This window comes from Pelodiscus sinensis, chromosome 2 (assembly GCF_049634645.1).
Source record: "Pelodiscus sinensis isolate JC-2024 chromosome 2, ASM4963464v1, whole genome shotgun sequence".
In the NCBI taxonomy this organism is placed as follows: domain Eukaryota; kingdom Metazoa; phylum Chordata; order Testudines; family Trionychidae; genus Pelodiscus; species Pelodiscus sinensis.
In genome coordinates, this window is record NC_134712.1 from 13713157 (window position 1) to 13726484 (window position 13328).

Here is a 13328-nt window from a genome sequence, read left to right on the forward strand (position 1 = left end):
ACAAATAAGCACCTAGTGGGATTTACAAAAGCACCTATGCAGGAGAGGCATCTGTCATGGAAAGTGAAGGGAGTTGGGCATATAACTAACTTAAGAGCTTTTATACCCTCTTCCCCCGAGTGTCTAACTGCATTGTTAGGCATCTTTGTGCCTTCATAAACACCTTCATACCTTCAGCAACATTTAAATATGGGACTTGCATTCTCAAGCCATTTAGGAGCTTTTGACATTTTTACCCCTTGACTCATCTAAAGCTTGTTCACATATAGCATCTACCCTAATTCTCATTAAAGTTTGTGGATTCTTAGATTTTAAGTCCAAAGGAACTATTTTGATCCTCTAGCCTGACCTTCTGTGTAACACAAGCCATAGGATTTCCACCAAGAATTCCTGCATGAAACCACAACTAAATATGGAATTAGGACTGAATTTTTAGGCACCTTTTGTTGCTGTGTTTTGTTTTGTTTTTAAATAGCCCTAGTGGTTTCCACAAAAGTTTTCAAAGAAAAACACCACATACATTCAAAATTCTTTTATCTTATGCAATTGGCTCAATCCTTTTGAGTCTGATGAGCAGTAGCTGAAAAAAATTATAGGCCAGATGGGCCTTTAATTACTTTTTTTTAAAAAAAACCATGTCAGCCTGTTATAAAGCTGAGGGGCCTGCAAGCTGGGGACAGCCTTTTCCATGTAACTGTAGTATAAAGGAACTCTGTTCAGAGTGCCTTGTGACAACTGCTGGCGAACAGCAATGGCTGCTGTTTGCGTTCAGCTACCTAGCAAGATGAAATTTTACAGCCATACGCATTTATAAATATTGGATTTCACCCGTTTAAAGACAGCCAGTCTCTGAAGATCGCCAGTGTTCTCCTGACCCCATCACTGGAAAAGACCCTTTTCTGAGTTGGAGAGCAGGTTCCTCCATTCTCCAAAGCACCATGTAGCTGAAGGCTTGGTGGTTCACATAAACAGGGCTGAGACATAGTCTGTATCTGGCAGAGCCGGATTAAGACCTTTAGAAGCCCTAAGCACTGAAAAGATTATGGTGCCTCCCCATATGTAATTCAAAATAAAAACAATACTATACCACAAAATCTCTCTCTCTCTTTTTTTTTTGGTGCCCCTGCTTTGCTGGTGCCCGAAGCACATAGCTAGTCTGCCTATTGGGTAATCCTGCCCTGGGACTCTCTGGCATTGCAAACACTAGCAGTGAAACACCTTGCTGGTTCATGAGAACCTGGAAGTGAAACTGATGACAGACTGGTCTTGTTCCACTGCTCAAAATGGAATTACAAGAACTATAGGTCTACATGGTGATGAATAAATTAGATTTTTAGAAATGCTTTTATCCTGCCCAATATAGGATAGTATGAGTAACACAGGAGAAATATTGCAGCTCATTTTTTCACTTTGACACTGCCCTCTGAACTACATAAACAACCCAAGAGGGGAAGGCGCAGTTTGTGAATTCAGAATAATATGTGATTTATTAAACTGGATTATTAAAACAAAATATGCTCTGCTAAAAGTCCCTTGTTATTAAGGATCAATCCTGTGCTAAGTTTGAAGCCCATATGGCAGGCTATCCTATGGGGATTCTGTGGGAAGGCCAGACACAGAATTGCACCCCACAAGTTGAGGAGCTGCTGCAAAGCGGTGCCGTGCCAGTCATTTCAGCCTTGAGGCTGCAGAAGCTTCTGTAGTTCCTCCGCTTCCACTTTCCAGGGAGTAATATCCAGTGGATTCATGTAGCGATGAGTCCATCTAGCCCTCCTTCAGCCTGTTTGTGTCTGTTCTACACATCCCCCACCATCTGTTCTGCTAATCTAGCTCCCACACACTTTGGGACCATGTTGCTTTTCTTACACTACAGGGCATCTGTGCCCATGATGATGGAGGTTGATTGTCTAGTTGTCTCTAACTAGAATAACTAATCAGTTAATTTGATACTGTAATGATATTTAAGAAAGAATAGAGAATTATTTCACATTACCAAATTAGCATAGCCATTGTTAGAATTAGAATTTTACATTACTAAATTAGCATAGCCATCATTGTCCATGCATTGTATACCAGATAGACTATATTTTGGTTTTCAGCTTTGCTCGAAGCACCAAGTATTGCCCTGGCAAAATGCTCAGGGGCCCAATGCTATGAATTATAAGATACATCTTATCTTTATGGTACCTAAAACTTCACTTGTAAGTTTAAAAACTTATAAGTTTTTAAATATGGAACCTTATGAGCATCTACTCTGACCCTTATATGAGACAGATTAAAGAATTTACTCCAGTGATTGCTACATCTAGCCCAATAGTCAGTGGCTTAACTAGAGCATTTTTTGTGTGTAAAATATTCAGTCTTTATTTAAAATGTCCAAGTGATGCAAAATTTCCCATTTCCCTTGATAATCTGTTCTAAAATAGCTATTTACTCACACAGTTAAAAATCAATGTATTTTTGTTGTTGTTAAATTTTGGTGACTTCCTCTTCCAATTCCCACTTGCATAATTTTTCAAAAATTCTATTTTTATTATTGTATACAAAAGAAGCTTTTTAGCAATGTGACTTAAGCTGCATATTTTTACATAATCATTACCTTCAACTTTGCAGAGCCCAATATATCAATAATCCAGTATGGATGGCATGGAACTGGTGGTCTGTCTAGCTTCAGACACAAAGCTTCAAATTACTAATTTTGTTCTAAAAAAAAGACAGCTTTGTCTGGATTCCACTGTAAGTCAACATGTCTGCTGTGCACTGCTGAGCTATTTTTGCAAGGATAATTATATTTCCATAATGTCCACTGACTTGCCCTGTGACCTCAGGCAAGTCATATATCCGTTGTGCACCTCAGTTTGCCCATTTATAAAATATGCACAATAGTTCTGACTGGGCCAAATTCTACTCTTGGAGGAGTAAACCCAGAGCAACTTTATTCAAGTGAATGGAGCTACTTTTAGCTACTCAGTGCAGCCACTGCGCCAGATTTATTTGTTTAACATTTGTAAGGTGCCTTCAGACGCAGAGATAATACATTCTCTGCAATGTGAAGTGACACAGTTATTAATAAGTAGCATAGTTTATCTCTCTCTTGGGGTGTGTCTGCACAGCAACAAAAAACCCATGGCTGGGCCATGGCAGCCAACTTAGGCTCACGGTACCGGAGCGGCAGGGCTGTTTTGTTGCTATGTAGACATCTAGGCTTGGGCTGCGGCCCATGCTCTGGGAGCCTCTCACCTGTCAGGATCCTACAGCCGGGACTCTAGCTGGAGCCCAGACATCTGGACAACAATGAAGCAGCCCTTCCCGAGCCCTGATCAGCTGGCACAGGCCAGATGCAGGAGTCTAGTCCCTGTGCAAACATACCCCAAGCAAAACAAGGAATACAAATTGCTTATCTGGATTAGAAGTTAATGGGTATTTGATTTTATCCACCTGTGTCTGTGTGTGCACGCATGAGTGAGCATGCATTACAGTGAGACAAACATTTTATTTCATTTTAAAATACAGAGAATTCAGCAGCTGCTTTGCAACCCATATTTGTCTTCTCACTATCTCCCTACCCATCGAGTTGAAGTACAAATACATGCAAAATCAAAATGACTATTTCGGTGACAAATATTATGTGAACTCTGGAATTAACCTATTTCAACTTTGTGCTGCTGATCACATAGCGTAGACTGACGATTAGTAGGTCCCTTTTGGTAGCTAAACCACCTGTGTCCACAGTTCATTCCCACCCACTCTACAATATGACCCAAAAGAAGGCTGGTTTTAAGTCAGTTCCCAAATCTGAGCTAAGCCTAGCTCATGTGGAAATTACTTTCTGAATAGTTTACAGAAGTGCTGCTCTGTTGAATGCACAAAGTGCACCTGATGGGAGAATTTACTGTGTTCTATATAGGCTAGATGCTACTCTTCCTAACCACATCCTAGCAATTGCTTTCACTGCATAATTACAGTAGTCTGAACCCATCCAGCTCTGTAACTTTTATTGGAAAATTATAGATGTCTCATACAGAAGGCTTCTGTCTTCCAGATGTTTTATGGTTAGGGTATACAAGATTTAGAGTAGAATTTTCAAAAGCACTCAGTATTGGACCTACTCTGCTCCCAATGAAGTAAATCATGACCTCCATTGACTTCAGTAGGAGCAGAGATAAGCCAAAGCTTTGGACAATCCCATCTTTGATGGAAGGAAGTAGAGGCACACTTACTGGAATAAACAGAGTCCAATCCAGAGAAAAATGCGCTTAGCAATTGGCATAAAGCAAATCCCCAGTTGTGACGTGCGTAACTTATGTTTGAAAGAAACTATCTTGACTCTGAATTTCACAAATGGCCTCTACTTTTAAATTAGGTAAAACTGAATACCTGAATGCAAGCAATCCCAAACTTTTGGGGTGTTTTAAATTCACAGTTAGAACTGAATTTTGCAAAGTGACCTCTGCACCCCATCTCTGACAGTAGTTCTTTCCTAGTAAAAATTGGTTGGTTCATTTTAAAATGTAGTGGAGGGAGATTTCAAAGCACAAGGATTTTAATGAAAACAATCACTTAGAGGTACATGAGATTGCAAGTCACAGCCCCAGATGATTTTATGATATCTGCACTTCAAATACCCTGATGTTAAATTACATCACATCTTCGTTAAGCAACAACAGTACAATTACACAGCTATCAATACCTGAGTCACTCAGACTAGTAAAATTAATGGCAGATTTACCACTATTGCTATTGATACAGAGCAGCATTAAATAGGATTTTTTAAAGATGACAATGAAGGAAAGCCTCAGTTTTATTAGGGGCTCAAATCTCAAAAAATTCAGGGGTTTGCTGACATAACATTCAATTACCTTTCCAAAGCACTTTCCGCCTGATTTTGCAACATGGAATTTAAAATCTAATGAAAATACGTTTTATGATGAGATCTCTGGCTGAGAAGATCATGGGAAAAAATAAAAAACAGGACTATGTAGCACTTTAAAGACTAACAAGATGGTTTATTAGGTGATGAGCTTTCGTGGGCCAGACCCGCTTCCTCAGATCAAATAGTGGAAGAAGATTGTCACAACCATATATACCAAAGGATACAATTAAAAAAATGAACACACATGCAAAGGACAAATCAAATTTCAGAACAGAAGGGAGATGGGGGGGGGGGAGAGGTAAATATCTTGGAGGTAAATATCATTTACCTCCCCCCCATCCCCTTCTGTTCTGAAATTTGATTTGTCCTTTTCATGTGTGTTCATTTTTTTTAATTGTATCCTTTGGTATATATGGTTGTGACAATCTTCTTCCACTATTTGATCTGAGGAAGCGGGTCTGGCCCATAAAAGCTCATCACCTAATAAACCATCTTGTTAGTCTTTAAAGTGCTACATAGTCCTGTATTTTGTTTCAGGTACACCAGACTAACACAGCTACATTTCTATCACTATGGGAAAAAATGGTTGCTTACCTTCTTGTAAGTATTGTTCTTTGAGATGTGTTGGCCATGTCCATTCTGATAAGGTGGGTGTGCGCTGTGGGCACAGTCGTCGGAAAGTTTTCCCTTAGGAGTTCCCGTTGGACTATCTGTGAAGCCTCCAGGAGACACACCTTTCTGGTGCTGGATATATAACCCAGCCAACCCTATGTTACCTCAATTTCTTCCTGCTAGCCCGTGACACTTGGAAGGCGTGCGGGATTTGGAACGGACAACATATCTCAAAGAACAATACAAGAAGGTGAGCAACTATTGTCTTTTCTTGGAATGCTTGTTCATGTCAATTCCAATCAGGTGACTCCCAAACCTTCACCCCCAAGATGGGGTCAGAGATAAGGAATTTCTGATTGGAGCGCAGCTCTGCCAAATGCTGGCGCACGGGGTGACAGCATAATGAGAGGTGAACGTATGCAGCAAAGAATAAGGTGCTGCTCTGCACATTTCTTGTATCAAGACCTGGGCCAGGAACACTGCTAGACCTGTGCCCTTGTGGAATGTTCTTTAAGAGCTAGCATGGGACCTTGGCCAGCTCCTAACCTGTGGATACAGGCCATGATCCAGGAAGATATTCTTTGGGATGGGACCTGGAGCCAGATTGAGTTTTAGAAGGTGGCTAAGATTGAGTCCCAGCCACCATCACACTGAACCAATTTATTGGCTCCTCGCTTTAAGATGAGAAAATACAGATTTAAAGGTATCTAGAACTTTATATGTCTCAATGGTAAACAACATTCAGTGATAACTCAGCATAGTCGGTGTATAGCATATGATATATTCCTTCAGGCCTCATAGGGGTGCCTCTCAGCAAATGCCTTTATTCTTCTGCTCTCCAAAACCAGCTCACTGGAGAACACCCGTGCAGCATGGATTCACAGATAATACTTCCCTTTTAAAAATACCTTTTTTGGGGCCAATCTATTTGGCTATGAATAAATCGGAATGAACCATTTTCTTAACTCACTACATAATAACTATAATCACATTTCTGGGACTGCAACTTTAACCTGCCCACAAAGATGTTATTTATGGCAGCAAGAGGCATAGTAATAATGTTGCCCAGATGTGAAATGGAAGCAAGTGTCCTTTCAGTGGTGTCAGGTATAGTAAGTGATGTAGGATAACAACATTAGTGCACCAGATGTTTATCCAGTTTTTTAAAAAAGAGTGAACTCCAGCTCTCCAGATTAGAAAGTTACAAATCTAGCTCTACAAGGAAAGTGTCAAATGCACTGAAGGAGAAGATTTCCATCACGTCTGATATACCTAAACCTCTGATATAACCACAGCATCGAGAGGAAGTCATCAGACCAATTCAATTTTATACTTTTTAGGAATGTTCCTGCAACTGTTACTTGTAGCAAATCCTTGACCACACAACTAGTCCATTGGTTAATATGTGTGAACATTACTCATATGGAGTAAGGCTGAAGGATTGGACTTATATTGACCTGGCAAAGTGGCTAAGTGTTATTCAGTTGAATACTCCTGCAAGTGTTCAGATAGGCTTTGACCATAATGGGGATGACTGACCTCTGAACAGTGTGCCTAACTCCAGTTTTCTGAAGAAATGGGCTGTGCCCACGAAATCTTATGATACCATCTGCATGTTTTGTTAGTCTATAAAGTGCTACCAGACCATTTGAAGTCCTTTTAATGTTAGTCTAGTCCTCAAAGTAGAAGTTTCACCCCACAGCAGAGGGTCAGCACAAAAGCCTGCGCCCCGTTTACATCGCTGTGGGCTTCAGCAAGTCATAAGGGTTCTTGCTTCTTTGCGGAACAGCAAAATTCACTGCCAAGAAGAGAGAGATTGGAGTAGGGAGAAAGAAAGAAATTGGTCCCTCCATTCCCCTTGGTTTTCTGCTTTCCTGTTACCTCATTCAGCCTGTCTCTAGGGGACAAATCTCATTGCTCAGTCCTTCCTTTGGGAAAATCTCCCATTATCTCAGAGCTACAGAAGATGGAGATTATGGCAAAGGGCCTAAGGAATCATCTCAACCATCCCCTGGCCAGTGAAGGACTGCTCTTACTGTACAGTGAGGTAAGTGGGAGATTTATTTGAGTTTGGGCTTGGTAGGGACTATTTGATTTGACCATAAATATTATATTTCTGCATAAAAAAGCCTGACGCAGTGTATAGAATCTATAGGTGTAGAGGTCACCATTTAAAAGATGAACATTTATTAATGGTCACTATGTTATAGTATCTGAGATATGCAGTTAACTAGTTATATCCTGTTCAAAATACAAAAATAAAATACAGTATCTCAGATACCACAGGGAGCAAATGTTAATTTTTAAATATCATGTGTTATAGGATCATAGAAATGTAGGGCTAGAAGGGACCTCAAGAGGTCAATTCTAACCTCCTGCACTAAGGCAAGACTAACACTTTATATGGAATAAAATAGATTTCAACTTTGAGTTGCAATTGTGTACAGTGATTACAGGCTACTTGTATTCCTCTTCCTTCAATTCATCCCATTAACTGGCGCCTGCTTGACAAATCCACTCCCTCCACAGTGCTCTATTCAATGCTATGTCCTCTATCACATCACATGCTACCATGCTTCCTTTATGTCATTCCACCACTTCTTGGGGTTGGTCTCTGTCTTCCTCCTCCTGTATAGATCTGCTGAACTTTCATTTCCACATTGTTACATGAATAAACCATCTGAGTCCAAGCTCCCTCATTTTTTTTGTTTAAACCATCTGAGCATGCCTGCAACATACACACACCTCACATGGTCCTTTTTCCTTACATCACTTATTCATCTCAACACTTGCATTTCAGTAGGTCATTTGCTACTGTTTTATGGGCTTCCCAGTTAATCTTACTGGTATCTTCCTAGTATCATATTATACCACTTCCCTCCATTTGAATCAGGCATTTTATATCCCAGCTCTAATTTTGTTCTCCATTTCCCCAGATTATGGAACCCTCATACTTGAAACTTTGTATTTTGGGTATTACCGGTCCTACTGTGTATTACAGGTGCCTGTATATCACATGAAAACTCATTTGGATTCCCTTTATTTGACAAAGCCACCCTTGACCAACGTAGTAATATAGCAATTGTCAGTGGTCTTTGTAGTTCAGTATGCTGTATCTGGCAATGGCTGACACCAGATGTTTCAGCGGAAGACTGAATAAACCACACAGTTAACAATAACTTGCCCAGAGGGGAAGTTTCTTCTTCGCCTCCTCCATTAGTGACTGGCCTATGCACTAAAATATGAGGGTGTATATCCCTTTTAAAACCATCTTTAACATTACCGTGGATGTGACCATTCCACTTATAAATGATTAGTTCCTTCTTGAATCCTACTATATTCTTGACCTCAATAATACCTTTGAGCTAATGAGTTCCGTAGGCTAATCAGGCCAGCTAATAATTCGTCTATTTGGTTAAATGATATCTGAGAAAGAAAGTACCTCTTACTGTACAAAGTAAGAAAAGGAAACACAGGGGAACCATTATACAAGTGTTTGTTATGCAGGGCATGAAAAGCTGAAGGTAAACATTTCCTCAACTCTCTTTTTTTCTCCCAATACACTGTGATACTCACCATTCTCTGGACTGCGAGGTAACAGAACAGGTGGGCACACATTGGGTGTAGTATTCATCATGATTGCTAAAAATAAAAATGAAGTTTTAACAATGTAAAGTAGACAGTTTTAAGAAAATCTCACCATATCATCTCTGTATCCGCAACATCGTTTCGGGGATTTGCACATCTACAATGCAAACTAAATGGAGACTTGGATCTCTTTGTTTCCCAAACACTGGCTGTTGGATATAGAGCTTGTTCATACTTGCTGTTATTTTAGTTCCTTTTTGCTTGCATGCCAACATAACATGAAAGAAAGAATTTCAGCAAAATTTCTGCAGCAAAATAAATACTTTATAGTGGTCTAAATCCAGAGGCCTTTATTTGAGCAAATCTCCATTGACAACAATAAAGCCATCCGAATTTCACCCACTGACTTCACATTTTCTCTTTCAGCCTCAAAACTTTCATTGTAATTTTTCCACTTCTCATGCCCGGAGCCGGAACACACCTGCACAAGTGATACAAATTTTTGTCTGCAAATATCTTAATTTGCATTAACATCTGTGCAGACTTTTTATCTCATTGTCTGGTACAGCGGGAATACATTAAAATTTCCTCCCTATCAAAAAGAAACAAAAAAGAAATGCTGCTAACTCCATTCTCTCTTCGGATCCCCACTTTGTCTATGCAGTAGGCTCCTGTCTGCAGATCCTTTGTCCAAAAAGAAGTGACATTGTCTGTTGATGAAACTGCCATATAATACTTAAGCTAGGTATACAAGAAATAAAAAATCCTCTGGACTTTAATAAGGGCCCTAGATAGTGAGAAGAGGGATGATCAAGTGGTTAAGTCGCTAACTCAGATCTTGACAGACCTTTGTTCTGTCAGTGATTTCCTATATGACCTGAGGCAATTCACTGCTGCTGTGCATCAATCTCCCCCCTGTAAATGATGGCAATAGTACTGCCTTCCCTCACAGAAGCGTGGTGATGATAAATACATGAAAAGGTGGATAGCTTATTTAAGGTCCACAGCGAATAGTTTTACTTTATCTGCCATCTTGCAACAATGTCCCCGTTAGGAAGGGTGAATCATTTGAACTACAATTGAATTACAGATTAGGGATGCTTAGAGAGACAGTAGGACACCTACAAAATGGGAACAAGGCCTTCAGCATTTTTGCCAGTTGAGTTGCAGATGACTAAGAAGGACATGCCATGTCTACTCTGTGCAACAGGAATGCAGAAGCCCACATGCCTTCAACCTCTACTGGGCTTTATGCCATGACAGAACCCTAGTAAGAGGAACCAACTGGGCCATCTCTCTGCCAAAGCAGAATAGTTCCCTGTGGCACATTTTATAGCTGAAATGTGCCAATGCGTGTAAAATAAACAATGAAACGTCTACTATAAACCATAACTGTCCAGCCTTGTGTTAATGCCCAAGCTGAGTGAAATGCAGAACATGATGTAAATAGTAAATTCACCGCTCAATTACTGCAGCTCTATTAACCAAAAAGTTAACAGTCACCCAAAAAAGGATTTTCAAGTGCTGTTTCGGACAATTAGCTCAACAGAAGTGGGTCTGGCCCACGAAAGATCATCACCTATTAAACCATCTTGTTAGTCTTTAAAGTGCTACATCGTTTTTCCTTTCCTTTTGAAAGAGGAGACAAAGAAGAGAGAGCTTTCTATGTATTACAGAGGAGAAAGCAACTATATTTAAAATAGCAGTAATGAACCAGTAGCAAAAGTCTCCATTGGGAGCAGGATTGGGTCCCTACTCTTGTTATTTGATACAAAGACAGGCCTTGTTCCACCTCAGCAGACCCCTGCACCCCAGCCAAGCCCTGTCCTCAGTGGGCTGCACAGAAGCTAAGGCCCACCCACACAAACTGGATTGCATATCCAGTAGATCCTGATACAGTAACCCATTTTCTGCATGAGCCAGCCTTGCATACACCTTTACTGGGCTCAAGCCAGGGGGATATTAAATGGGTTGTGGTCAGACTAGATGATGTAATGGCCTCTCCTGCCTTAAACGCTATAGAACTAGTCTCATTGTAGTCTGCTTGACTAACGGTAGCAGGATCGGTCTCAGACATGCCTCCGTTTTCTCTTACTATTTCTGCTGCATCAAAGGAAAGCCTGAGAAAGTGGAACCCCACCCACACACTGTGGTCAGCTAGTCAGACAGCACAGAGCTGGCTGCTCAAAATACCGCAACACTCTCCAAGAAGATGAAGAAAAAACAAATAGGGTAGGGTCATATGTGGTACATGCTGTACAGCCACCTGCTGCAGACAGGATTCTAATTAGTTTGGAAAGCTAAAAAAAGGGCACTGCAAGTCTAACAGAGTTGAATGAACTCTCCAGCAGGCAGAAATTGCCCCTGTGTTCTCTAAGGTCTGTGGCACATATTTTTTAGGCCACACAGAGAGAGAATTCAGGGTGGCTGAGCCTTTTTGTGTACAGCAGGACTTCTTAAAAACAGTTCTCCCCCTTCCCTGTTTCTCACCACCGTGAAAAAAAAACCCCAATATTTTAATGCAGAAATGAGCCTGAACCAAGATCCCAGATGTTCTCCTAAAAGATAAGCTCTAGGAATTAGATGGTGTTTTCCTCTACTTGAAGAACAATTCAGTGATTTATTTTAGAGAACAAGAACAAAACACAAGAAAGAATAAAAGTAACATGTTGCCAGACATTAGCACTTAGATATTTAAATGCCCTGCCCAAAAAATATGGACATATTTCCACAGCTAAATGACCCACACAAGGCAAAACCTTTCTTGGTGACTTTCAGTTGCTCTTCTTACAGGAGCTATGCACTTGACACCAATTTTGCAAAAAAAGTAAAAGAACTTTGAACATTGAAACCCTCCGATCCATATATCTAGAGGAAAAAATATAGTCATGTGGCTTTTTAACTTGTAAATTCCAAGGGGCAGGCTGTAGGGAAGATAATTTCTAATTTGGCTGAGGTGAGACAATAACAAGAGAGGGAGGAATAGATTAAAGGGAAGATGCATTTTGGACTGAATGCTCTCTTGATGTTCTCCTGTTTTCCAGGAAGTGGACAATCTGACCTGAGCTGCAAAGTTCAGTTCCAGATCTGAATTCAAACTTCTCTAGAGCCTGCAAATGTTCCTTGATTCCAAAGCCAGAAGGGACCACTGTGATCATCTAGCCTGACCTCTCAGTAGTGGTCTTTAGGCCTTACTGTGAAGCAAATAAATAACATCACACAGAAGACATTCTAAAATGGCAAACCACTTGTATTACTCACCAGGCTTCTGATACCAGCCAAATGGATATATTTGGACATCTGGAGAACTACAATCTGAAACTTGCCAAGTGCTGCCTGTTTCCTCAGGGCAGGTCTGGATTCCCAGACTGTTCAGAGTCATGCAGAGCACCTCAGCACCTACCAGGAAAATATCCAGTTACAAAAATCACCATGGTAACTTCCTTGTTTTAGATAAGTTTTTAAAGAAATCTATTATTTTCTTGTTCCAGTAAGTCCTATATGAAAGTTCCATTAGCTCAGAAGTCAGAAAAAGAAAAGACCCATTAGCTCATTTAGGGCCAGGTACTACTCCCATTGAAGTTATTTAGGGATCAAACTCTCTTTGATTTCAACAGGGACAATGATGTTTTTTATTTTCTTTGGGCTCTTAGGGCTCCTTCTAAAGCCCATTGAGGTCAATGTGAATCCCTTGACTAACTTTTCAGCATCTCTGAGAAATGGAGGGCCCAATCCCCAGAGTTTCAAATCCTGGGCTAATGGTCAGTTGGCATCATTTCCAGACATTTTGTCAACCTCGCAACTGCAAATGACCTCAACAGGAGCTGCGGGGTATTGTGCACTTTAGAAGAGTTAGGCCACTTACGTAGGCACCTAAATATGAATTAAGGAGTAACATTTTCACAGGCACCTAAGTGACTGAGGTCTATATCCTTTTGACTTTCAGGCAGCTATACGTCACAGGGTCAATTTTCAAAAGCACCTGTAAGCACCTAACTTAGACATCGAGTTTTGAAAATGTTGACTTTAAGGTCTCAAGTCAGATACCCCAACCAATGAGGAAAACCAATTTGAAAACACGTGCATGAGCCTGCCTGTGAGAACACAGGAAACCAATGTTAAAGTTTTTCAAAGCACTTAAAGGAATGAGATGCCCAATTCCCCCTTAATATAATTAGGATGAGGGGGTCCTTTAGGGCTAGTAAGCAAGGAATACAGAATATTTTACACATTTGTGTGAAACATTGGTCAAGAT

The 13328-nt window shown here is 40.4% G+C and overlaps 1 protein-coding gene across 2 annotated transcripts in view; it reads right to left on the minus strand.

The window, feature by feature from the left end:
• TG (thyroglobulin) overlaps positions 1-13328 on the minus strand; it is a 189032-nt gene that overhangs the window by 88524 nt on the left and 87180 nt on the right. For both annotated transcript variants that reach the window (XM_075920103.1, XM_075920102.1), the window contains 2 exons: positions 12335-12472; positions 9062-9127 (listed from right to left, as the gene is read on the minus strand). In XM_075920103.1, the coding sequence (XP_075776218.1) occupies positions 9062-9127; positions 12335-12472 (204 nt within the window). The remainder of the gene's footprint in view (positions 1-9061; positions 9128-12334; positions 12473-13328) is intronic.